The sequence below is a fragment of the Epinephelus fuscoguttatus genome, linkage group LG16 (genome assembly GCF_011397635.1).
Source record: "Epinephelus fuscoguttatus linkage group LG16, E.fuscoguttatus.final_Chr_v1".
In the NCBI taxonomy this organism is placed as follows: Eukaryota; Metazoa; Chordata; class Actinopteri; order Perciformes; family Serranidae; genus Epinephelus; species Epinephelus fuscoguttatus.
The window spans coordinates 54,991-71,515 of NC_064767.1; the positions used below are offsets into that span (position 1 = coordinate 54,991).

At 49.3% G+C, this 16,525-nt stretch overlaps 1 protein-coding gene across 2 annotated transcripts in view; it reads right to left on the minus strand.

The window, feature by feature from the left end:
- Nucleotides 1-15,225, minus strand: part of LOC125903237 (echinoderm microtubule-associated protein-like 4) — a 50,516-nt gene extending 35,291 nt beyond the window's left edge. The window contains exons 1-5 of one of the 2 annotated variants that reach the window (XM_049600028.1): nt 14,875-15,225; nt 11,864-12,049; nt 11,593-11,713; nt 4,986-5,183; nt 3,607-3,747 (exon numbers count right to left, since the gene is read on the minus strand). In XM_049600028.1, the coding sequence (XP_049455985.1) occupies nt 3,607-3,747; nt 4,986-5,183; nt 11,593-11,713; nt 11,864-12,049; nt 14,875-14,899 (671 nt within the window). In that variant the 5' untranslated portion in view covers nt 14,900-15,225. The remainder of the gene's footprint in view (nt 1-3,606; nt 3,748-4,985; nt 5,184-11,592; nt 11,714-11,863; nt 12,050-14,874) is intronic. The other variant, XM_049600029.1, reaches the window with a different exon arrangement.
- Between the last annotated feature and the right edge of the window lie 1,300 nt (nt 15,226-16,525).

Below are 16,525 nucleotides of genomic sequence, written 5' to 3' on the forward strand. Positions count from 1 at the left end.
CAATCACAGCTGATCAAAGTCCCATCAGGAGACCACAAACAAACCGACCAATCACAGCTGATCAAAGTCCCATCAGGTGACTGTAAAGTAACCATCCAATCACAGCTGATCAAAGTCCCATCAGGAGACCACAAACAAACCGTCCAATCACAGCTGATCAAAGTCCCGTCAGGTGACTGTAAAGTAACCATCCAATCACAGCTGATCAAAGTCCCGTCAGGAGACCGCAAACTAACCGTCCAATCACAGCTGATCAAAGTCCCATCAGGTGACTGTAAAGTAACCATCCAATCACAGCTGATCAAAGTCCCATCAGGAGACCACAAACAAACCGACCAATCACAGCTGATCAAAGTCCCATCAGGTGACTGTAAAGTAACCACAATCACAGCTGATCAAAGTCCCATCAGGAGACCACAAACAAACCGACCAATCACAGCTGCTCAAAGTCCCATCAGGTGACTGTAAAGTAACCATCCAATCACAGCTGATCAAAGTCCCATCAGGAGACCACAAACAAACCGACCAATCACAGCTGATCAAAGTCCCATCAGGTGACTGTAAAGTAACCATCCAATCACAGCTGATCAAAGTCCCGTCAGGTGACTGTAAAGTAACCGTCCAATCACAGCTGATCAAAGTCCCATCAGGAGACCACAAACAAACCGACCAATCACAGCTGATCAAAGTCCCATCAGGTGACTGTAAAGTAACCATCCAATCACAGCTGATCAAAGTCCCATCAGGAGACCACAAACAAACCGACCAATCACAGCTGATCAAAGTCCCATCAGGAGACCACAAACAAACCGTCCAATCACAGCTGATCAAAGTCCCATCAGGTGACTGTAAAGTAACCGTCCAATCACAGCTGATCAAAGTCCCATCAGGAGACCACAAACAAACCGTCCAATCACAGCTGATCAAAGTCCCATCAGGTGACTGTAAAGTAACCGTCCAATCACAGCTGATCAAAGTCTCGTCAGGAGACCACAAACAAACCGTCCAATCACAGCTGATCAAAGTCCCATCAGGTGACTGTAAAGTAACCATCCAATCACAGCTGATCAAAGTCCCATCAGGTGACTGTAAAGTAACCGTCCAATCACAGCTGATCAAAGTCCCATCAGGTGACTGTAAAGTAACCGTCCAATCACAGCTGATCAAAGTCCCATCAGGTGACTGTAAAGTAACCGTCCAATCACAGCTGATCAAAGTCTCGTCAGGAGACCACAAACAAACCGTCCAATCACAGCTGATCAAAGTCCCGTCAGGTGACTGTAAAGTAACCATCCAATCACAGCTGCTCAAAGTCCCATCAGGTGACTGTAAAGTAACCATCCAATCACAGCTGCTCAAAGTCCCATCAGGTGACTGTAAAGTAACCGTCCAATCACAGCTGATCAAAGTCACTTGAGGTGACTCTTTAGTAACCGTCATATCACAGCTGATCAAAGTCCCATCAGGTGACTGTAAAGTAACCGTCCAATCACAGCTGATCAAAGTCCGTCAGGTGACTGTAAAGTCAAACCGTCCAATCACAGCTGATCAAAGTCCCGTCAGGTGACTGTAAAGTAACCATCCAATCACAGCTGCTCAAAGTCCCATCAGGTGACTGTAAAGTAACCATCCAATCACAGCTGCTCAAAGTCCCATCAGGTGACCACAAACAAACCGTCCAATCACAGCTGATCAAAGTCCCGTCAGGTGACTGTAAAGTAACCATCCAATCACAGCTGCTCAAAGTCCCGTCAGGTGACTGTAAAGTAACCATCCAATCACAGCTGCTCAAAGTCCCATCAGGTGACTGTAAAGTAACCATCCAATCACAGCTGCTCAAAGTCCCATCAGGTGACTGTAAAGTAACCGTCCAATCACAGCTGATCAAAGTCCCATCAGGTGACTGTAAAGTAACCATCCAATCACAGCTGCTCAAAGTCCCATCAGGTGACTGTAAAGTAACCGTCCAATCACAGCTGATCAAAGTCCCATCAGGTGACTGTAAAGTAACCGTCCAATCACAGCTGATCAAAGTCCCATCAGGTGACTGTAAAGTAACCGTCCAATCACAGCTGCTCAAAGTCCCATCAGGTGACTGTAAAGTAACCGTCCAATCACAGCTGATCAAAGTCCCGTCAGGTGACTGTAAAGTAACCATCCAATCACAGCTGATCAAAGTCCCGTCAGGTGACTGTAAAGTAACCATCCAATCACAGCTGCTCAAAGTCCCGTCAGGTGACTGTAAAGTAACCATCCAATCACAGCTGCTCAAAGTCCCATCAGGTGACTGTAAAGTAACCATCCAATCACAGCTGATCAAAGTCCCATCAGGTGACTGTAAAGTAACCATCCAATCACAGCTGATCAAAGTCCCATCAGGTGACTGTAAAGTAACCATCCAATCACAGCTGCTCAAAGTCCCATCAGGTGACTGTAAAGTAACCGTCCAATCACAGCTGATCAAAGTCCCATCAGGTGACTGTAAAGTAACCGTCCAATCACAGCTGATCAAAGTCTCGTCAGGTGACTGTAAAGTAACCGTCCAATCACAGCTGCTCAAAGTCCCATCAGGTGACTGTAAAGTAACCATCCAATCACAGCTGATCAAAGTCCCATCAGGTGACCACAAACAAACCGTCCAATCACAGCTGATCAAAGTCCCGTCAGGTGACTGTAAAGTAACCGTCCAATCACAGCTGATCAAAGTCTCGTCAGGAGACCACAAACAAACCGTCCAATCACAGCTGCTCAAAGTCCCATCAGGTGACTGTAAAGTAACCATCCAATCACAGCTGCTCAAAGTCCCATCAGGTGACCACAAACAAACCGTCCAATCACAGCTGATCAAAGTCCCGTCAGGTGACTGTAAAGTAACCGTCCAATCACAGCTGATCAAAGTCTCGTCAGGAGACCACAAACAAACCGTCCAATCACAGCTGCTCAAAGTCCCATCAGGTGACTGTAAAGTAACCGTCCAATCACAGCTGATCAAAGTCTCGTCAGGAGACCACAAACAAACCGTCCAATCACAGCTGATCAAAGTCCCATCAGGTGACTGTAAAGTAACCGTCCAATCACAGCTGCTCAAAGTCCCATCAGGAGACCACAAACAAACCGTCCAATCACAGCTGATCAAAGTCCCGTCAGGTGACTGTAAAGTAACCATCCAATCACAGCTGATCAAAGTCCCGTCAGGTGACTGTAAAGTAACCGTCCAATCACAGCTGCTCAAAGTCCCGTCAGGTGACAACAAAAACAAACCAACCAATCACAGCTGAGTTTGATTTTGTGCCATCAGTCACTCTAATAAGAACATACTGACAGTAACTGATCAATGCGTTTTTAGTTACTGATTGACAAAATATCTGATCTGATTTATTGATCCACAGAGTCTGATTTACTGTCATCAAATCTATGACATCACAATAACCTGATCAAACACACACATATATGTGCATGTGTGTGTGTGTGTGTGTGTGTGTGTGTGTGTGCAGTACATTTACTTGTCCTGACACCTGATCACAGTATGTGTATCTATATATGTGAATATGTATAAGTGTGTGTGTGTGTGTGTGTGTGTGTGCGTGTGTGCGTGTGTGTGTGTACCTGTCTGCGTTCTTCACCACCTTGGCAAGCAGTTTGGACGTGGACGCAGCTTTGACCAGTTTGTTCCTGGTGTCCTCAGACGTGTCCCAGGTGCTGCTCTGAGAACGCTCCATACCTGAGGAACGCTTCACGCTGGGACCCCTGATGATGTCACACAGAGACTCTGTCAGTACACAGGAGGAGGAGGAGGAGCAGCAGCAGGAAGAGACAGGAGGAGGAGGAGGAGGAGCAGCAGGAAGAGACAGGAGGCGGAGGAGCAGGAAGAGAAAGGAGGAGGATGTCGCTGAGCTTCATCTTCATTTCTCCTCAGATCACTTCAGTTTTTTATTGATTATTGATCAGAATATTTATCACTTTATCAGAGATCAATAAACAAATTGTTTTTTTTCTGTTGACAGATTCAACATCCTGAGAATAAACAAATAAACACTCTGTAAACAACCTGTAAGTGTTGTCTGATCAAAACGATCTTCAGATGATGAAGATTAAAAACCCAACTGTTTTTGACCTCCAGAGACACTCAGCGGTGTTAGTGAGGAGAAAGAGGAGCAGGAGGAGGAGCAGGAGGAGAAAGAGGAGGAGGAGGAAAAGCAGGAGGAGGAGCAGGAGGAGAGTTGGAGGAGCAGGAGGGTTAGGGTGAAGGAGGAAGAGGGAGGAGGAGGGGGAGGAGGGGAAAGAGGAGCAGGAGAGGGAGGAGGAGGAGGAGGAGGAGGAGGAGGAGGGGGAAGGAGGAGCAGGAAGAGCAGGAGGAGGGACAGTCCTCAGGTGAAGCTGGGGGAACAGGTCAGTCCACTTGATAAACAACAGCCCAGCCTGAACTTTCTACAGCAAGAAATTAGAGTCAGGAGGCTCCACGACCTCCAAGAAGATCAAGGAGGCCTTAGGAATTCCAGTTAGAGCAGAGGAGGTCTGCAGAAAGAGGAGCAGATCCTTAGGAGCGGCTGGGAGAAGAAAACATTAGTAGTCTTGATCAAACACACAGTCAGTACGGAAGGTCTCAAGGAGAGTCCAGGACCTCCAGGAGAGTCCAGGACCTCTCAGAGGATTCGGGACCTCCAGGAGAGTCCAGGACCTCTCAAAGGATCCAGGACCTCCAGGAGAGTCCAGGACCTCTCAAAGGATCCAGGAACTCCAGGTGGCCCCAGGACCTCCAGCTCCTGAGGAACCACAGTCCTGCTTGTATCCACACCTGAGGAGCTGCAACAAGTGCATTCAGCCAATCAGGAGCACATGAGCTGGTCATGTGACTCAGGTGTGGGCGGAGCAGAAAGGGACTGTGGCTCCTCAGGGGCAGGGTTAGCATCCACTGACAGGGTGATGTCAGAGCAGCAGCAGCAGGAAGTGAGGTCAGTTGCAGCCGACAGATCACAAACTGGAACCTTTTGAGAGGTGCGTGGCCTTTACTGCTGTCGGCGGACTGGACCAGCCTCTGCTGCTGGGGGATCGGGGGGGTCTGGGGAGGGTGGGGGGAGGAAGGAGAGGGGGACAGGTCCTTTGGACGAGGAGGTTCCTCATGTTCCTGGATCTCCTCCATCTGAGACCGCTGACTGCTGACCTCCTTCTTCCTGTCCGTTCCGCTACAGACAGAACCAGGACCGTCAGAGACCACAAACTACCCAGGCTCTACGGAGACTGAGGCTCTAAGAGACTCTACTGAGGCTCTAGTGACTCTACTGAGGTTCTAAGAGAGTCTACAGGGGCTCTCTGACTCTACTGAGGACCTACTGAGGCTCTATTGACTCTACTGATGCTCTACTGACTCTAGTGAGGCCCTGCTGACTCTACGGAGGCTCTACTGATTCTACTGAGGCCCTACTGGGACTATAGTGAGGCTCTACTGAGACTCTAGTGAGGCTCTACTGACTCTACTGAGGCTCTACTTAGGTTCTACTGACTATTGAAGCCCTGCTGACTCTACTGAGGCTCTACTGACTACTGAGGCCCTGCTTAGGCTCTACTGATTCTACTGAGGCCCTACTGAGACTATCGTGAGGCTCTACTGACACTTCGGACTCTACTGAGACTCTAGTGAGGCTCTACTGACTCTACTGAGGCCCTGCTGAGACTCTACTGAGACACTGATGAGGCTCTACTGACTCTACTAAGACTCTAGTGAGGCTCTACTGACTCTACTGAGGTCCTACTGACTCTACTGAGGCTCTACAGAGGCTCTACTGAGGCCCTACTGATAATCTACTGATACTCTAATGATTCTAATGAGGCCCTACTGACTCTACTGAGGGTCTATGGACTCTACTGAGGCTCTACTGAGGCTCTACTGACTGAGGCTCTACTGACACTCTACTGACTCTACTGAGGCTGTACTGTAGGGCTGCAACTAACGATTGTTTTCATTGACAACTAATCTGTCGATTATTTCTTTGATTAGTCGACTAATCATTTTATCGAAAAATGTATTAAAATGTTGAAAACTGTCTGTCTGTCTCTCCCAAACCTTAAAATTATGTCATCTAATGTCTTGTTTCGTACTCAAGCCAAAGGGTTTTAGTTCACCAACATGGAAGAGTGTGTGAAGCTGCCAATATTTGAACGCAAGAAGCTGGAAGAAGAGTATTTTGGGTACTTTTATAGTACTTTTCTATGAAAAATGACTCAAACCGATTTGTCGACTACTGCGGTACTACTACTACTAGTCACTGATTATTTTAATAGTCGATTAGTTATCGATTAGTCGACTAATCGTTGCAGCCCTACTCTACTGAAGCTCTACCAATTCTACTGAGGCTCTACTGAGGCTCTACTGATACTCTATTGACGCTCTACTGACTCTACTGTAGCTCTACTAAGGCTCTAATGATTCTACTAAGGCGCTACTGACTCTACTGAGGCCCTATTGAGGCTCTACTGAGGCTCTACTGACGCCCTTCTGATGCTCTACTGAGGCTAGACTGTCTCTCAACTGACTACTGAGACTCTACTAAGGCTCTACTGACGCTACCGAGGTTCGACTGACTCTACTGAGGTTCTACTGACTCTACTGAGGCCCTACTGACTACTGAGGCCCTGCTGAGGCTCAACTGACTCTACTGAGGCCCTATTGGCACTCTACTGACACTCTACTGACACTCTACTGAAGCCCTACTGAGGTTCTACTGACTCTACTGAGGCTCTACTGATTCTACTGAGACTCTAGTGAGGCTCTACTGACTCTACTGAGGCCCTACTGACTCTACTGAGCCTCTACTGACTCTACTGAGCCTCTACTGACTACTGAGGCCTTGCTGAGGCTCAACTGACTCTACTGAGGCCCTATTGGTGCTCTACTGACTCTACTGAGGCTCTACCGATACTCTACCGATGCCCTACTGAGGCTGTATAAGCTCTACTGATACTCTACTGACACTACTGACTACTGAAGCCCTACTGAGGTTCTACTGGCTCTAGTGAGGCTCTACTGATTCTACTGAGACTCTAGTGAGGCTCTACTGACTACTGATTCTACTGAGGCCCTGCTGAGGTTCTACTGACTCTACTGGGGCCCTACTGAGACTCTAGTGAGGCTCTACTGACTCTACTGAGATCCTACTGACTCTAAAAAGGCACTACTGACTCTACTGAGGCTCTACTGATTCTACTGAGACTCTAGTGAGGCCCTACCGACTCTACTGAGGCTCAACTGACTCTACTGAGGCTCTACTGAGGCTCTATTGATACTCCACTGACTCTACTGGGGCCCTATTGGGGCCCTACTGAGGCTCTACTAAGGCTGTAATTATTCTACTGAGGCTCTACCGAGGCTCTATTGATACTCTGCTGACTCTACTGGGGCCCTACTGATTCTACTGAGACTCGAGTGAGGCTCTACTGACTCTACTGATTCTACTGAGGCCCTACTGACTCTACTGAGGCTCTATTGACACTCCACTGACTCTACTGGGGCCCTACTGAGACTCTAGTGAGGCTCTACTGACTCTACTGAGATCCTACTGACTCTACTGAGGCACTACTGACTCTACTGAGGCTCTACTAATTCTACTGAGACTCTAGTGAGGCCCTACCGACTCTACTGAGGCTCAACTGACTCTACTGAGGCTCTACTGAGGCTCTATTGATACTCCACTGACTCTACTGGGGCCCTATTGGGGCCCTACTGAGGCTCTACTAAGGCTGTAATTATTCTACTGAGGCTCTACCGAGGCTCTATTGATACTCTGCTGACTCTACTGGGGCCCTACTGATTCTACTGAGACTCGAGTGAGGCTCTACTGACTCTACTGAGGCCCTACTGACTCTACTGAGGCTCTACTGAGGCTCTATTGATACTCCACTGACTCTACTGAGGCCCTACTGACTCTACTGAGGCTCTACTGAGGCTCTATTGATACTCCACTGACTCTACTGGGGCCCTACTGGGGCCCTACTGAGGCTCTACTAAGGCTGTAATTATTCTACTGAGGCTCTACCGAGGCTCTATTGATACTCTACTGACTCTACTGGGGCCCTACTGATTCTACTGAGACTCGAGTGAGGCTCTACTGACTCTACTGAGGCACTACTGATGTTCTACTGACTCTACTGAGGCCCTACTGAGGTTCTACTGACTCTACTGAGGCTCTACTGAGGCTCTACTGACTCTACTGAGGCTGAACTGACTCTACTGAGGTTCTACTGACTCTACAGTGTCTGTTTAAAATTCAGAGTGAATGAAGCTGTTGTGTTGTGTTGTGTCGACTGATGTCACTGAGGACAACTTGACCCTCAGAACTGTGACAACAAACAGAGTGATTAATTATTTTAAATCTATTGATCAGATTCAGTCTGGAGGCTGCAATAAGATCAGCGATTAATGGTGAGAGAGGAAACACATCACAGATATAAACAGGAAACAGTGAATGTGACACGGAGACAAACCTAAACAGGTGGACTGAACTGACTGACACTCAGTGATGACTCTGCTTGTCTCTGTTGCTGTGTGTGTGTGTGTGTGTGTGTGTGTGTGTGTGTGTGTGTGTGTCCCTCTGTCTGTGTCTGTGTCTCTGTGTCTGTCTGTGTCTGTGTCTCTGTGTCATTGTGTGTGTGTCTCTGTGTCAGTGTGTGTCTGTGTGTCTGTGTCTGTCTGTGTCTCTGTGTCATTGTGTGTGTGTCTCTGTGTCATTGTGTGTGTGTCTCTGTGTCTGTCTGTGTCTCTGTGTCATTGTGTGTGTGTCTCTGTGTCTCTGTGTCAGTGTGTGTCTGTGTGTGTCAGTGTGTGTCTGTGTGTGTCAGTGTGTGTCTGTGTGTCTCTGTCATTGTGTGTCTGTGTGTCTCTGTCATTGTGTGTCTGTGTGTCTATGTGTGTGTGTGTCTGTGTGTGTGTCTGTGTGTCTGTGTCTGTGTGTGTGTGTCTCTGTGTGTCTGTGTGTCTCTGTGTGTGTCTGTGTGTCTCTGTGTCTCTGTGTGTCTGTGTCTGTGTGTCTGTGTCTCTGTGTCTGTGTGTGTGTGTGTGTGTGTGTGTCTCTGTGTGTCTGTGTGTCTCTTTGTCTGTGTCTGTGTGTTTGTGTCTGTGTGTGTGTGTGTGTGTGTGTCTCTGTGTGTCTCTGTGTGTGTGTGTGTGTGTGTGTGTGTGTGTGTGTGTGTGTCTCTGTGTGTCTCTGTGTGTCTGTGTCTCTGTGTCTCTGTGTGTCTGTGTGTGTGTGTGTGTGTGTCTCTGTCTGTGTCTCTGTGTGTGTGTGTGTGTGTGTGTGTGTGTGTGTGTGTCTGTGTCTCTGTCTGTCTGTGTGTGTGTGTGTCTGTGTGTGTCTCTGTGTCTCTGTGTGTCTGTGTCTCTGTGTGTCTGTGTGTGTGTGTGTGTGTGTGTGTGTCTGTGTGTCTCTGTGTCTCTGTGTGTCTGTGTCTCTGTGTGTCTGTGTGTGTGTGTGTGTGTGTGTGTCTCTGTGTGTGTCTGTGTGTATCTGTGTGTGTCTCTGTGTCTCTGTGTCTGTGTCTCTGTGTGTCTGTGTCTCTGTGTCTCTGTGTCTGTGTGTCTGTGTGTATCTGTGTGTGTCTCTGTGTCTCTGTGTCTGTGTCTCTGTGTGTGTGTGTCTGTGTCTGTGTGTCTGTGTGTGTGTGTGTGTGTGTGTGTGTGTGTGTCTCTGTGTCTCTCTGTGTCTGTGTGTGTCTGTGTGTGTCTGTGTCTCTGTGTGTGTGTGTCTGTGTCTGTGTGTCTGTGTGTGTGTGTGTGTGTGTGTGTGTGTCTCTGTGTCTCTCTGTGTCTGTGTGTGTCTGTGTGTGCCTGTGTGTCTCTGTGTGTCTGTGTGTCTGTGTGTATCTGTCTGTGTGTCTCTGTGTGTCTGTGTCTCTGTGTGTCTGTGTCTCTGTGTGTGTGTGTCTGTGTCTGTGTGTGTGTGTGTGTGTGTGTGTGTGTGTGTGTGTGTCTCTGTGTCTCTCTGTGTCTGTGTGTGTCTGTGTGTGCCTGTGTGTCTCTGTGTGTCTGTGTGTCTGTGTGTATCTGTCTGTGTGTCTCTGTGTGTCTGTGTGTCTGTGTGTATCTGTCTGTGTCTCTGTGTGTCTCTGTGTCTCTGTGTGTCTCTGTGTCTGTGTGTATCTGTCTGTGTGTCTCTGTGTGTCTCTGTGTCTGTGTGTATCTGTCTGTGTGTCTGTGTGTCTGTGTGTATGTCTGTGTGTCTCTGTGTCTCTGTGTGTCTCTGTGTCTGTGTGTATCTGTCTGTGTGTCTCTGTGTGTCTCTGTGTCTGTGTGTATCTGTCTGTGTGTCTCTGTGTATCTGTCTGTGTGTATCTGTGTGTCTCTGTGTGTCTCTGTGTCTGTGTGTATCTGTCTGTGTGTGTCTGTGTGTATCTGTCTGTGTGTCTCTGTGTATCTGTCTGTGTGTCTGTGTGTCTGTGTGTCTCTGTGTGTCTGTGTGTATCTGTCTGTGTGTCTCTGTGTCTGTGTGTCTCTGTGTGTCTGTGTCTGCGTGTATCTGTCTGTGTCTCTGTGTCATTGTGTGTGTGTTTCTGTGTGCCTGTGTCTGTCTGTGTGTCTGTGTCATTGTGTGTGTGTCTCTGTGTGTCTGTGTCTGTCTGTGTGTCTGTGTCTGTTTGTATCTGTGTCTGTTTGTATCTGTGTGTGTCTGTGTGTGTGTCTCTGTGTATCTGTGTGTGTGTCTGTGTGTGTGTCTCTGTGTATCTGTGTGTGTGTCTGTGTGTCTCTGTGTCTGTCTGTGTGTGTGTCTCTGTGTCTGTCTGTGTCTCTGTGTCATTGTGTGTGTGTTTCTGTGTCTGTCTGTGTCTCTGTGTCATTGTGTGTGTGTCTCTGTGTGTCTCTGTGTGCCTGTGTCTGTCTGTGTGTCTGTGTCTGTTTGTATCTGTGTGTGTGTCTGTGTGTGTCTGTGTCTCTGTGTCTGTGTGTGTCTGTGTGTGTGTCTCTGTGTATCTGTGTGTGTGTCTCTGTGTGCCTGTGTCTGTCTGTGTGTCTGTGTCTGTGTCTCTGTGTCTGTGTGTATCTGTGTGTGTGTCTCTGTGTATCTGTGTGTGTGTCTCTGTGTATCTGTGTGTGTGTCTCTGTGTGTGTGTCTGTCTGTGTGTCTGTGTCTGTGTGTCTCTGTGTCTGTGTCTGTTTGTATCTGTGTCTGTCTGTTTGTATCTGTGTGTGTGTCTGTGTGTCTCTGTGTGTATCTGTGTCTGTCTGTGTGTATCTGTGTGTGTGTCTGTGTGTCTCTGTGTCTGTCTGTGTGTGTGTCTCTGTGTGTCTGTGTGTCTGTGTGTATCTGTGTGTGTGTCTGTTTGTATCTGTGTGTGTGTCTGTGTGTCTCTGTGTGTATCTGTGTCTGTCTGTGTGTATCTGTGTGTGTGTCTGTGTGTCTCTGTGTGTATCTGTGTGTGTGTATCTGTGTCTCTGTGTGTCTCTGTGTCTGTGTCTGTTTGTATCTCTGTGTGTGTCTGTGTGTCTCTGTGTCTCTGTCTGTGTGTATCTGTGTGTGTGTATCTGTGTCTCTGAGTGTCTGTGTGTATCTGTGTGTGTGTCTGTGTCTGTGAGTATCTGTGTGTGTGTTTCTGTGTGTCTCTCACCTCTTGGCAGCGGACGACACCGTCTCCTTCCTGGTGACAGACGTGGAGTCTCTCTTACGTCCAGATGTTCCTCCATTAGCGATACAGGACATTGAGTAGGCTTCACGCAGCGCAGCACCTCCTGCAGGGGACAGCACACCAACCAGTTAAAGGGCAAGACCAGTAACGACCTAAACCTGACCAGTGACGACGAATGTAACCAGTACAAACTGGAACTGACCAGTGAAGACGACTGTAACCAGTTCAAACTGGGACAGGTGAGGGGCATTACCTTTCCCTCCATGTTGTTTCTTGGTCGAGGACGCCGCTGAGACTTCAGAGGCAGCGAGGCGGCGAAGGACATCAGCAAGAGCAGCTTTCATCACCGTCAGCTCGTCCTCCTGCTGCTGGACACGAAGCTCCAGAGCTGAGAGACGGTCGTTGACATCGGAGACACTTGCTCCAGACATGCTGTCATCTACAGTGAGACAGAGACAATGATGTCACACAGAGGAGACTGTACCCGTCTCTGTGTCTACACCTGTCTCTGTAACTGTACCCGTCTCTGTGTCTCTGTACCTGTACCCGTCTCTGTGTCTCTGTACCTGTACCCGTCTCTGTACCTGTACCCGTCTCTGTGTCTCTGTACCTGTACCCGTCTCTGTGTCTGTACCCGTCTCTGTGTCTCTGTACCTGTACCCGTCTCTGTGTCTCTGTACCTGTACCCGTCTCTGTGTCTGTACCCGTCTCTGTGTCTACACCTGTCTCTGTAACTGTACCCATCTCTGTACCTGTACCCGTCTCTGTGTCTGTACCTGTCTCTGTAACTGTACCCGTCTCTGTGTCTCTGTACCTGTACCCGTCTCTGTGTCTCTGTACCTGTACCCGTCTCTGTGTCTGTACCCGTCTCTGTGTCTACACCTGTCTCTGTAACTGTACCCGTCTCTGTGTCTCTGTACCTGTACCCGTCTCTGTGTCTCTGTACCTGTACCCGTCTCTGTGTCTCTGTACCTGTACCCGTCTCTGTGTCTGTACCCGTCTCTGTGTCTACACCTGTCTCTGTAACTGTACCCATCTCTGTACCTGTACCCGTCTCTGTGTCTGTACCCTTCTCTGTGTCTACACCTGTCTCTGTAACTGTACCCGTCTCTGTGTCTCTGTACCTGTACCCGTCTCTGTGTCTCTGTACCTGTACCCGTCTCTGTGTCTGTACCCGTCTCTGTGTCTACACCTGTCTCTGTGTCTGTACCCGTCTCTGTGACTGTACCCGTCTCTGTGACTGTACCCGTCTCTGTGACTGTACCTGTCTCTGTGTCTGTACCCGTCTCTGTGATTGTACCTGTCTCTGTTACTGTACCTGTCTCTGTGACAATGTCTGCACCTGTCTCTGTACCCGTCTCTGTGTCTGTACCTGTCTCTGTGACTGTACCCGTCTCTGTGTCTGTACCCGTCTCTGTGTCTGTACCCGTCTCTGTGACTGTACCCGTCTCTGTGTCTGTACCCGCCTTTTCACTGTACCCGTCTCTGTGTCTGTACCCTTCTCTATGTCTGTACCTGTCTCTGTGTCTGTACCCTTCTCTGTGTCTGTACCCGTCTCTGTGACTGTACCCTTCTCTGTGTCTGTACCCTTCTCTGTACCTGTACCCGTCTCTGTGTCTGTACCCGTCTCTGTGTCTGTACCTGTCTCTGTGTCTGTACCCGTCTCTGTGACTGTACCTGTCTCTGTATCTGTACCCGTCTCTGTATCTGTACCCGTCTCTGTGTCTGTACCCTTCTCTGTGTCTGTACCTGTCTCTGTGACTGTACCTGTCTCTGTGTCTGTACCCTTCTCTGTGTCTGTACCCGTCTCTGTGTCTGTACCCGTCTCTGTGTCTGTACCCTTCTCTGTGTCTGTACCCGTCTCTGTGTCTATGTGTGTTCCTGTCTCTGTGACTGTACCTGTCTCTGTGACTGTACCTGTCTCTGTGTCTGTACCTGTCTCTGTGACTGTACCCTTCTCTGTGTCTGTACCCTTCTCTGTGTCTGTACCCGCCTTTTCACTGTACCCGTCTCTGTGTCTGTACCTGTCTCTGTGTCTATACCCGTCTCTGTGACTGTACCCGTCTCTGTGTCTGTACCTGTCTCTGTGTCTGTACCCGCCTTTTCACTGTACCCTTCTCTGTGTCTGTACCTGTCTCTGTGTCTGTAACCATCTGTGTGACTGTACCTGTCTCTGTGTCTGTACCTGTCTCTGTGACTGTACCTGTCTGTGATTGTACCTGTCTCTGTGTCTGTATCTGTCTCTGTGACTGTACGTGTCTCTGTGTCTGTACCTGTCTCTGTGACTGTACCTGTCTGTGACTGTACCTGTCTCTGTGTCTGTATCTGTCTCTGTGTCTGTACCTGTCTCTGTGACTGTACCCGTCTCTGTGACTGTACGTGTCTCTGTGTCTGTACCTGTCTCTGTGTCTGTACCTGTCTCTGTGACTGTACCCGTCTGTGTCTGTACCTGTCTCTGTGTCTGTACCTGTCTCTGTGACTGTACCCGTCTGTGACTGTACCTGTCTCTGTGACTGTACCTGTCTCTGTGTCTGTACCTGTCTCTGTGACTGTACCTGTCTCTGTGTCTGTACCTGTCTCTGTGTCTGTACCTGTCTCTGTGACTGTACCTGTCTGTGACTGTACCTGTCTCTGTGTCTGTATCTGTCTCTGTGACTGTACGTGTCTCTGTGTCTGTACCTGTCTCTGTGTCTGTACCTGTCTCTGTGACTGTACCCGTCTCTGTGTCTGTACCTGTCTCTGTGACTGTACCCGTCTGTGACTGTACCTGTCTCTGTGACTGTACCTGTCTCTGTGACTGTACCCGTCTGTGTCTGTACCTGTCCAGGTAAGTCGGATGTTTATTGGTTATCAGACCTTAATCAGATTCGTCAGTTTATAAACTACAACCAGCAGCAGAGACTACTTCCTGAAACACACACAGAGGACGGAGGACAAATAAATCATTTCCTGAGTCTTTGTTCTACAGATCAGAGTCCACACACACACACACACACACACAATAAGACACAGTAACACACACATTGTGTGTGGTTCTCCCCCCCCCCCACACACACACACACACACATCCCGCTCCGTCGTCTCAGAAGGAGCCGTTTGTTTTGCGGCCCTGCAGCCGCCGGAGGGGCGGTGCAGAATCTGTCTGATAAATACAGCAGTGACACGTGTAAAGCCGCCGGAGGCGAATGCGGCTCTCACCATGCGGCCGCTGCACGGACAGGTGACCGGGCGGTGCTCGGGGCGCGAGCGGCGGGCGGGACTTACCTAAGCTGCCGGTGAATCCGTCCATTTTCCGGGACAAAAGCGGGAGTCCGGGCCGGAGGCCTGCGGGAGGCTGAGCGCACACTGCGGGCCTCCGTCCGGGTTTTTCCACCGCAGCGAGGGGAGGAGGAGGCGCGCCGAGCCGAGCCGAGCCGGGTCTATCCCCGCCGCGCTGCCCGCCCTGTCCGTCCGTCCGTGAGGCCGAAGATCCGCCGCTTTCCTGCGGGCTGGAAGAAGAAGCCGCTCCCGGAGGATCCGACACAGACACCGAGAGAAGCCGCGGAGCCGCAGACACGACGGACCGACGCTGCTGCGCGTTTCCGACTCCGCCTGCTCTGGCAGCGCGCGCTTCCCCCCGGAGGAGGAGGAGGAGGAGGAGGAGGAGAAGGAGGAAGGGGGGCTGTTACAGACAGAGACACAGATAGGGGAGTCAGGTTTCAGCCTCTCAGCTGAGGAGCTGCGGCGCCCCCCGGCGGTCACTCTACGTCATCACAAACACAAACGCATAAAGTTTATTCAATTCAAACTCACCAGTGCTGTACCTGACTGTAGGTTAGTTGGAGATGAGCCAGGCCTGCGCAGATTCGATCACCGGCGTTCGGCGCACAATGCATGCCGGTTAGTTTTGTGTTCATCCCGACTTGCTCTGCCTTGCTCGGCCACAGTTTTTAGAGCCAGGCGCTGCAGCTGCTCTCCACCGACTGCACCGCCTGGCTCTCACCTGATCTAACAGCTGATTGGTTCAGATGTCGACTCAACAAGATGACGTTTTAGATACAGAGTCTACTGTGTATTAACACTGGACTGTTTTAATTATTGAAGTATTTAGCAGCACAGAGACTGGTGGTCAGTGGGATGTGAGGACTCTTAAACTAACATGTGTACAGATGTGAAGCCCTGACTGTGTCTGACTGAGCCTTAATGAAAGCTGTTGTCTTGTATCAAATATGAAGCTTACAGTCAGACTCAGTGTTTCAGTCTCTGTTGCCATGGCGACAGGTCAAACTGATATGATGCTGATTTACAGCAGAATTCATGAACCATGAACATAAACTACAGATCACCTGTAAAGCATTTCAATAAATTAATCTATCATAATTAAAACAACTGGAGGCTGAGAACAAACTGATATATGGGTCTGATCACTTTTTTTTAATGAACTGACATCATTCCAGACAGGAAGTAGGTGTGTCTGTGACTTCCTGTACGGACTGAAGGCTGCTGGAAACTGTCGGGAAACTGTCCGACTTCACCGCGGCTTTTTGTCACCGCCCCCGCTGCGGCCGCCTGCTCTCATCTACTTTGCAGGCGAGGCACAGTTCATTTCAAACGAGCCTTGTATCGGTGCGTCATCAGCCAGGGTGGAGATGATGATCAGGGACGGTTTACAGAAGCCTTTAGTCTGAACAGGAAGTGACAGAAACACTGACTTCCTGTCAGATCTGAGCCTGTTATCACTCATAAATTAGTTTGTTTTAATTAGGCCTATGACAAATACCGTCAGATACAGTCAGCGGCAATCAGATGCAGTCAGGTACAGTCAGACACAGTCAGATACAGTCTGCTACAAGCAGATACAGTCAGGTACAGTCAGACACAGTCAGATACAGTCAGCGACAATCAGATACAGTCAAGTACTGTTGGGTACAGTCAG